The sequence below is a fragment of the Apus apus genome, chromosome 4 (assembly GCF_020740795.1).
Source record: "Apus apus isolate bApuApu2 chromosome 4, bApuApu2.pri.cur, whole genome shotgun sequence".
In the NCBI taxonomy this organism is placed as follows: Eukaryota; Metazoa; Chordata; class Aves; order Apodiformes; family Apodidae; genus Apus; species Apus apus.
In genome coordinates this window covers 46,859,134-46,869,290 of record NC_067285.1, presented here as the reverse complement: position 1 = coordinate 46,869,290, position 10,157 = coordinate 46,859,134, and the positions used below count along the sequence as shown (strand labels likewise).

The 10,157-nt window shown below is 40.7% G+C and overlaps 1 protein-coding gene across 5 annotated transcripts in view; it reads left to right on the top strand.

Annotated features, from left to right (window-relative positions):
• Nucleotides 1-1,105: 1,105 nt before the first annotated feature.
• Nucleotides 1,106-10,157, top strand: part of PDE5A (phosphodiesterase 5A) — a 67,038-nt gene continuing 57,986 nt past the window's right edge. For 2 of the 5 annotated variants that reach the window (XM_051616495.1, XM_051616494.1), the window contains exon 1: nucleotides 1,106-1,268. In XM_051616495.1, coding sequence (XP_051472455.1) covers nucleotides 1,165-1,268 — 104 coding nt within the window. In that variant the 5' untranslated portion in view covers nucleotides 1,106-1,164. Of the gene's footprint in view, nucleotides 1,269-2,105; nucleotides 2,423-2,587; nucleotides 2,614-10,157 lie in introns of those variants that run through there. The other 3 variants (XM_051616498.1, XM_051616497.1, XM_051616496.1) reach the window with 3 other exon arrangements.

The following is a 10,157-nucleotide window of genomic DNA, read 5'->3' as shown; positions in this document are numbered from 1 at the left end:
TCTCTGCCTTGAGTAGCAGCTTGACTCTTGTGGTGTGTCTTAACTGGTTTATACTTCACATTTGCCCACACATAACCTCTTCTAGCCAAAAGACACACATGTTCAAGAGAATGTTTTGCACAGATGTGACATGAAGACACAAAAATTTTCCCCCAAGCTCATGGACAGGTTCTTGATTCCCCTTCTGTCAAGCTCCTGCGGCTGCCCCTTGTCAGGCTGCAGAATCCCACCTCTCTGTAAATCAAGTCTCTACAAATCGAGTCTCTGTAAGTGCTGAAAAAAAATGCTAAGGTGTGCAGGGATGTCTGCACTATGGAGCTACACTGCATGAAAGTGATGCTCGGCATTAGCCAAAATTTCAGTCCTAGCTGTCTAATATTGGAGAAAGTAGGAGCTGTGAGTCTGGAGCATCTTGAAAGCTAGATTGTGCTTATTAAATGTCTAAAATGGATCTAAAAGCCTCACTGAAGGAAGGACATGAAGGACTGAAAAGCCAGGGTTTTGGTACTCATATCCAGGCTGGGGTCTGTCAAAGATGATATATATTGACACCGAACAGTTAAATACTCCAAAATCATATCTGATCTACTACTTTCTCAGGCTGAAACAGGCCATACCTTGAAAAGAAAGTAACTGTGAAGTGGGGGCGGGGGAGAAAACTCCCTTTGCCAAGCTGCGGGAGAACAAATTACTTTTTCATCGTACTCCTTTTCTTTCTCAGCCTCTCGGGGACCGCCTGGGCCAATCGCCCCAGGTCAGAAGAGCCGCCAGCCCCAGCCGGCGCACACAAACGCCTCCTTCTCCCTCCCCCTCCGCCCTGGGCATCGCCAGCGCCGGGTCCGGGGGCTCCAGCCGGTGTCCCCCGCGGGGAGGCCGGGCCGGGCGGGGCGGGGCCGGGGCGCGGCAGCCCCCCGGGGCGCTGCGGGGCCGCGGCGGAGGTGGAGCCGGGCTGGCCGCTGCGGGACGGGCAGCGGAGGCAGGGATGCGCTGAGGTGCCGCCGGCGCGGCGCTGGGGCCGGGCACCGGGCTGCCTGCCGCCCGCACACCTGGAGCGGGGAAGCTGGCCTCCCGCCGGGCCGCGGGCATCGGCAGCAGGAGGAGGTGCGGGAGGGGGGAAAGCAACACCGACAGCCGGGGCAGCGGCAGGAGGAGGCAGAGCGGAGCATGGAGCGCAGCTGGCCCCCCCCGCCGGAGCAGGAAGCGGTGGAAGCGTGGCTGGACGACCACGGCGACTTTACCCGCTCTTACTTTGTTAGAAAAGCTACAAGGTAAGACGGGAGCGGCGGCGGATAGAGGCAGATCCTTTCTTCCCAGCAAAAGGTCGCTCTTCCATTTCCTTTTGCCGTTTCCAAAGAAAATAAAGGAAAAAAACCACCACAATCCCCCCCGCCCCCAAAACTGAAACCGGCAAGCAGCAGCTCCCCTCGGCTGCCCCCGTGCGCACACGCGGGCGCTTCTCCGCGCAGCGCCGCGGGCTCTCCCGGCCCTGCCAGGGCTGCTGCCGCCCCGCTGCGGGGAAGCGCCCGCACATCTGTCCGACTGTCCGAGCTCTTGCCCTGGGCTTGTATTTATTTATTTTGTGTTCTCCTTGGCTAAAACCAGACGTAGTGAACTTTTCGTGGGTAGCAAGCAATGTATTTTCCCGTGCCCGACGAACTAGGTAGAAATGTATTGAAGACTCAGAGAACATCTAATCTCTCCGGGAGGGAGGGTTTTGTCAGTACTTGGCACTTTCCAAACAAAGCATTTGAAGAGCTCAGCCGCCTTATGGGCTTGTCACCTATTTGATGCCTCGGCGGCCACCGGGCGGAGAGGGCGGTGGATTAAGAGCCAGGGGAGCTGAGGAGCCGTGAGCGGCCGCTGAAGCCGTAGGTGGTGCCTTGGAGAGTTAAACCCCGTCCGAGGAGGGGGGCGCGGGGGTCTGCGCAGTGGGGCAAGCACCTCAGCGGGCCACAACTGCCGCACAGCTGCTGAGGGGAGCGGGGCTGCAGCAGCCGGGGCTGCGGGAGGGGAGCGGGGCTGCAGCCCCGGGGACAGGCAGCAAGCGGGGGCCGCTGCGGGGCCGGCAGGGGGCAGCGCGGGGCTGGCGGGCGCCCCGCCGCTCTGTTCGGGGGCGGCTGCTCGGCGCTCGCCTCTCCTCCCTCTTGGTTCTTGCGAAGAACCTGATGTTAAAGACCTGAGGAGTTCGTCCGGGCTTTCCGATCTCTGGCTTGACATGCTGCCTTTTGGAGATAAGACGAGGTATTTGCTCACCGTTGCCACACTTCAGCAGTGGGACTTCAAGTTGAAAGCGAGTAAATTTGGCTATTTTTAGAAGTGGAGTCAGGTTTCCATTTTGAATATTTTCCGATAAACAAAGCAGTGGGGATGCAGAGCACAAGCGATCTGCAGCTCCTACGGTACATCTTAGCGGAGAGCTCGGGTTAGTAAGTCCTGTGGTCTGTTCTTCGGACACGGCGTCTCCGCGGGCTCGCTTCGCTCCTTTCCTGCTCCTGAGCCTCTCGCACCATCTGCTCACTGCTGCTGGTTTCCTTCTTTCCCAAGTCACTTAGCAGGGATGGATGCATTCTGAATGAGGTTTTTCTGCGGCTCCTCTCTGCATGGGATGGGGCGGTAAGAAGACAAATCCCCATTAATAATTGACTCGCAGCAAGCTTCAGGGGTCACCAGCTTTCTTGTGACCATCTGTCGTGCGGTCCCCTTTCTTCTGGTGCTTCTTCTTTAGGTTCATTTAACAGAAAAATAATAAAAATGCCTTTAAAAGTGGCCTTTAAATGTTGATTTTATTTTTTTAATTTTTATTTCTTTAAAAGGCTGTGCATAGGTGTAGGATGCCTACCTAAATGGAAGTAGTTAACCTCGATACTCCCCAGAACACTAATGCATGGTGTGGGACTGAAGGGCAGCTTGTTTGCCCAGGAAATAGGGTGTTAGCAGCTTTGAGAAGTAGCGTTTTATTAGTTCAGCCTCTCACACTTCCTTTGGAAACTGGAAGTAGTATTGAACAAATAGGAATTAATTAATAGTAACCACTGTGTCAGATTCGTTTTCCCCATGGAGAGGTTTGGTTAGTCTTTTTTTTTTTTTTTTTTTTTTTTTTTTTCCTAATGCTGAGACACAGTTTTGTGTTTGTGTGGGTCTGAAATAGGCAGTAGTTCACAATATACAATTCGGCCATGTCTCCATGATGGTGATGCCTCTGCATTTAGAGAGGGTTTTGCAGAAAAACTGTTGACTCAGTTCTTGTTTGGCAACAATTCCGTGATGTTTTTGAAATGATGGAAGCATTACATTTGTCTCAAAACTCTCTTCTCTGCTGTCTTGCATGGAGTGTTTTGTTGTTTTCTTTTTTTGTCCTTACTTTATAAATATAAAAATCTAATTATATCATAAAGAATACCTATTTTATATGCAAGTTTGTATTTGAAAAGACAAATGAAAAGTTTCTTGACTGACTTGGTTCAAATTTTATTCACTAAAATGATACCCTGTAAAGCTGAGCAGTGTGAAAGAACCGATGTACTTTGTAAAAAGGTTTCATGTTCTACATTGTAGTGTTTATTTAGAGCTTGAGAAAACCCCTAACATTTAATGCCATGCTTTGTTTCAGTTGAGTCTTTGTACAACTGCAATACACTGAACAAAGGCTATGCTGCTAATGTTTTGTTACTTTGCATTATATTTACTCTGTCAAGTAAAGCAGTGTTCCTTGAACTAGTTTCAAATGTTTTCTAATCTTAATTTACTGCTTCTCATTTTTTGTTTTGCTTCATTATATGTCAGAGCCCTCACAGGTCCTATAAGCAATAGACCAAGAGGTTAGTTAATCTGGTATCATGCGGAGCACAGAGCCAATTCTGCTTCCCATTGTGAGGCACAATTGCTAAAGAATAAAGATAGTTTCTGCATCTGTTTCTCAAATATTTCTACACAGGAATAGGAAAAGATCACCAGCTCAACCACTTATTAAAAAGGAGCTCAAGCCCTTTCCACTGAGTGTAATGAGCTTTAAATCAGAACCTAATTTATCAACTTTATGTGTTAAATAATTTATATGTATTTTTCTCTGCAATTAATTAGTTCCCATAGCATTTTAAACAGTAGTTCTTTTTGATAATTCCCACATTAAAAAGTTTTAATTAGATATCTAAAAAATAAGTAAGATTTGAGATATATAAAAAATAAATGTTTTGGGTGGTCTTATGCCTGCAGATTTGTTTTGTTGTTTGTTTTTAAAGCACGGAAGTCACATCTTCTCATCTAGTTATTGAATAGTTACCTCTTACTACTTCTGCAAAGAGCAGTTTGATATTAGTATCTGGTTTTGTGGTTTAAATAAAAATTAAATATTTGGCAAGGTGTCACTTTAAAAGAAAATGTTTCTTTTTATTCACAATTAGTTTGTATTAACTATTGCTCATAATGTGACAACTGTTACAGTTGCTAGACTCCCCAGTCCGTATTCTGGATTCTCAGGGAGAAGGTCTGCAGCTCATCTACTTAATTTTGCACCTGCTTCTCCCCTCTGCCCTAAAATGTGTTGCAGAATGAAAGTATATACACATGGCTTACACCTTGTATTTTGATCCTGCAATGCCTCAAGGTTGATAGTGTCTACAGGCAGGCCACGTTACTGCCTTCCTGGAGTCTTTGATGGCTAGTTGGACTGACATGCTCTGTGATAAAGGTGTCTTGATTGACTTCCACCTATACAGTGCAAGGCTGCAATCCTACAGTCACGTAATCCAGGTCAATAGCTTTGAATTGCTTCCTCCTTCAACTGTGTGAATAAACTGTGATCCCAAGAGTAGGAAGTACAGAATCAGTTATTTATTACTTTATTTTGCACAAGGGAGACAAGTGGTATGCAGAGATAATATAAATAGCTGTTATCCATGAAGTCCTGTTACAGTGTGATCAAAGTGCAGAACAAGAAAGAGAAAGTGTGTCGCCAGCACACTCAGTGATGAGATGAATTTGCTTCACTTAGTGATATACAGTTTGCTGGTTGACAAATCTGGCTGGAGAGTTTGTAACTGCATACTTCGAGGTTCAAGAGTTTATAAATGCCTAGCTTCTATTAAATTTAAGCTATTGATTTTACTCCTTTTTTTTCTTTTCATCTCCTTTTGTTATTTTTGCCCTTTCAAAGTTTTAGAATTGCCTATTGTATTCTGGCTTCCCAGAAAGCAGAAACATTTTAAAGTAAAATAATTCTTTTATATTGTTTCTTATGTTTACTCATACTGTTGTTAAAGGTTCTTTGTAGCTGCTGCTACAAATAGAATTGTTCTAACTAGATGTTATAAAGGCATAATCTGCAGCCTTCTTTGTCACAAAACTGTACTGCATTTATGGCTGAATTTGTTACTCTGTTTTGTCTTTCCAAAGTTTTATCTTTTTATGTTCCTTTAAAAAAAAATATCTGTGCATTGTCATGTTCAAACATCCTACTTAATTTAAACCCCTATGGAATAGTTCTGTATTTCTGACTTCCTGTTTGTCCCTACTCTTAAAAATAGGGGAGTGATTCTCTCTTTGTGCTCTTCACGATCAGAAGCAGCAGACTGCCAAAACTGCCCAAGTACAAATTCTCCTCTGAGTTACAGGCAACTGCATCATTCCAGGCAGCTTTTGTCTGGTTTCTGAAGTGTATGGCACGATAGATACAAATTATTAACCCAAGTCTTGTGTGGCTTTCACTGTAAATAAGATTACTTTGTTATAAATTTATCTTGGCTTATTAGCAGGGTTGGGAAATATTTATAAATGAATTAAGGTGGGGTTGTATTTGGAAAAATAAATGTCCTCAACAGCATGATACTTCATAGTGCTCCACTGAGGATTCCAGAAGTGGCATTTACTGGGAAACTACTTTGCTGGAATTCAGAGACTGCAGAACTTGAGTATATCAGTTACCTTATTACTTTGTTTTTTTTTTCTTGTAATGTGCTGCCCATAGTACTAAATTACTTAGGACATTTGCCTTTTAATCTCTCTGTCTAGAGGGCTTCAAAAAATGTCTAATTTTGAGCTATCTATTTGATTTGTATTCTCATAAATATTATATGTTATATGCATGATATCATTATTTTGTTTGCCAATATATGTGTGCTTAATTTTTCTAATTGGAAGTAAACTAATTTTTGGAACAAGTGTATGAAAATTCAGATCTTCAAAGACAGAGCTGTTGAAGATTTTGTGCATTGAAATATGCTTTGGCCTGTGGTTTTTTTCTTAAAAAGGTAATACTGACATACAACCCCCCCCATAATCCTAAAAATATACAGGTATGAGCCATATTCATCCCTGTCAAACATGACTTTGCTAATTAAGGGCTCCTAACGGTTTTCCACTGGAGGGACAGAATCCTGTGCAAATTGTTGAAGATGCTGAAATAGGACTTGCTTTTGCAAGTTATCCTATGTGAGCCATTTACAAGAGGACTGCAGGCCCCCTGATTCTTTGGACCATGGCCTGGAAACCACAGGAAGTAGTGGTGTTAATGCAGGGATCAGAATATTTTCTCCCACTTACTTGGTTTTATTAGATGTTTACAAAGCTTTTATGGGAAAGAAGTACAGAAAAAAACTCGATTTCTATGAAATCTTGGGGTTTTCATGGAGATCTAATGATCTCCATAGTTGTTACACTTGTAAATCATATCCTCATGCCTTTCTTTCTAACTGCAAAGTATTAAGGTCATCCCCAAATATTTTAAACTCCTAATTCAAAAAGCAGTCTGGAAGGTAAGGAATGTTGCCCACACTGATGAAGTTGTAAATGTGATTAAGTATTTTGGCGTTTATTCTTGGAAATAAAGCTAGGTGTGTGCCAGAGTATTTTGGAAACAATGTCTAAAACAGCAATTACTGGAGCCTGAAGAAACTGTCCTTTGAGAAATGGTAAGAAATCACTTAATAGCAATTTACATCCTTAATTCCCAAAAAGCTATATTGCCTGAACTCCCACACAAAATTTTTGGTGTGAATATAAAGTAGTCAGCAGATAGTACTGAGCAGCTACAAGGAGAATGTGCTTTTACTACCTACTGTTTGCTCTAGGTATAAACGAACAAATGGGTCTCCACAATAAATTAATTAAAATAGAACCAGTAAACCTTAAGAGGTAGAAAATACAGGCAGAAAATAAGATGGGGTGAACTACTTTAATAGTTAACATCTTTTTTTGCCTTCTTTTGTTGCATACCATATTATAGTCCTTTTGATTATGCCAGTAGCATTTTAAATATCATTTCCATGTTTTTTGCTCTTACTGGGAACACTTTAAAGAACAGGGTCATATTTGTGGCAACTGGGAAGAAAAGTGGAGTCGAAGCATTCATTGCCTCTGTGGGAGACAAGAAAGTTAAACACCTTTCTTTTATTTATAATTGCAGAAGTCCAGGAAAGTTTGTTTTGGTCTTCTGTTGAACAATCATCACACCAGGAGACAATTAATGTCTTTGTAAAGGATTAGGACAAAGACTACAAATATAAAATAAAAATACCAATCAGTCTAATTTTGAAGCTGAAGTGAGACTTGCAGTGTGCAGACAATGCACAAGCTCCCTGCACAAGAATATAATTCATGATGTCTTCAGAGCAAATAAAGTACATCATAGCCCATGTTCATGCTTACTTAAGCATGCTAGATTAAAGATGAATTATGTGGAAAGATATGACTCAGATCAAAAATTACAAACAAAGCAATTTTTGACAATACATTCTTGACTTGAACTACCACCTATTTTGATTTGCACCATTAAAGAGGAAGCATTTTACTTTTGTCATGAATAAACATCATTATTAAAACTACAAGCATACAAGTCTTTCTCTTCCTTACTGGCAAAGAAACATACATGGATTTACATGGAATGCTTTCTCATTTATGTGATTGACTTGAAGAAAAAGGACATTAAATACAAAATGAGCTATTTATGAATTGCCAGAAAAGAAGCCCTACTCAAAAGACCCTTGTGAATAACTAAATGGTTGTAATTTCACATTTGGTCTGGCACTGAAAATACAGCCACAAAATATATTTGCTTAGTAAAAGATATATATTTTCCCATTTATTTGTGTATTATGGTGAACTCACCCCAGCATAGAGAGCCTCTGCACCACTTAAGTCCTAATTAACCCCTATTTTAGGAATTTAAGTGGAAGTGGTGCGTAAGACTTACATGAGGTCATCAGGCAGGTGTGAATGTAACTTTCAATCCATTTTTCACCAAAGTAATTGGCATTGAGCTATTGCTTTCCACAGTACAATCATTAGTTACATAGTAGTTATTTTTAATTATTTTCTTTTTGAGATTGAAATAAGAAGTAAACATTTGGAGGAGAAATAAAGGTTGTGTTTCAGAACTTAACTTGCAAACCTTGAGGATTTATTCTGCCTTTCATTATAGTGTGAATAGAAAGTCCCTTCCACAGAGGAAAGCTTTCTTCTGAAAAGTTAAGCTTGCAGTTAAAGAAAACTTGAAAATAACCAAGAGCCTGTTAGTGTTAGTCTTCCACTTCAAATACTTTTGTGTCAAATAATAAAGCAACTTCTGCCTCCTATTTTAAAATATAATATGAGCATTCAGATAAGATTTTACAGTATTTCACAGTTCTAACAAGTTTTTATTTCACTATTTCATGAGCATGGTTTGAATCAAGAACTACAGTTCTTAATTTAGATCTATATTCAAACAGAAGTCAGTCGGGCCACTTAACATGTTTAAAGTTAGATGTATGCTTATATATTTGACTGACCTGTGCCAAAAATTGGCACTGACTTTAAGTCATACTTCATTTTCAAGAACTGCCTACCACTGTTAGAAATGGCATCTCTAGTAACTCTAATTGGAAGGGTTTTAAGGAAAAACTACTCTTATCTTTGTCAATCTACTTTTTTAGTTATTTGAAAACACTTTTGAGAGTCATTTTACTGTTTCCATCTAACAAGGCCTTATACAGTTTATTTAAAACTTTCCATGGCCAGAAAAGAAAAAAAAAACACTTAGAACAAGATTGGGAAATGGAAAGTACTGGAAAGAAAATGGGAAGGCAAGTATAATATCCAAGTGACTTTGACTTTTAAACTAATTTGTTAAAACTGAATAGTTTTCAAGTCGTTGTTACTACTTTAAATGATTTCTATGACTAAATTATGTCAAGATGTGAGAAATAAATTTGAAGACATCTAGTGGTTATTTTAAGGAAAGCAATTGAGAAAAAAGCATGGCTTGAAATATTGTTGATTTCAGCACTAGCAGGATTAGGCCACAGGAATTCCAGTACTTGAAAGCTGGCATTCTCTAGTAGGCAAGTTTGGATGGAATCCCTCTCTTGAAGTGTGTTATCAGTAACTACTGGTTTGAATGTAAAATTGCAACAGCCCACACAAGTACTGAAACATTACACATTGTATATATAAAAGATTTATAAGCAACAGAGAAAATAGGGAGTTATTGGTTGTTTCACTGAAAGCTACTCATCACTTAGTACTTTTATGGTACAGTAATTATTATGAATTCTTTGTGTGAGATAAGCAAGATACAGTATACTATCACTGTGTCACCTCAATGTAACTTTTAACTATCTGGGTAGATGACTTGCTCAGCATCTGCTCCTGTTCAGTAGATTCCTGCAACTTCTAAACTTACTTCTACAGCAAAGGTCTTGTATTTAACAATCAGCTCTTGACAATCCCAAGGCTTACTGAATACTGTTCATATGAATAGACTAGTCACAAGTGTTTGTTTCTTCTGTAGTCCTTTCAAATATGACATCTTAATCAGACATAGCACTTGATACTAATTTCCCATAATCTCACTTGTGGTTCAGTATATATCTGGTATTAGATATCTGGTGAGCTAATTTTGTGCTGAGAAAGTATTTGTGTTAGTAATAATACTCTCCTTGTCATGCATTGTTAAATAGGATTGAGTGTCAAAAAGCAAATGCATGTCAAGATTTTGTCTGATAGATTTTAAATCGAGTTAGAATACATCAGTTAATCTGAAATGTTCGTTCTTCCACCCATGTGTATAACTGTGTCAGTAAAAGGAGCTAAATAGTTTCCTTGTTAGAAGAGGCATTCAGTAAAGGTCAGTGAACACTGTTCTAATTCCAGCTGAATTTAACAGCTTTCCTGTTGCTCAAATA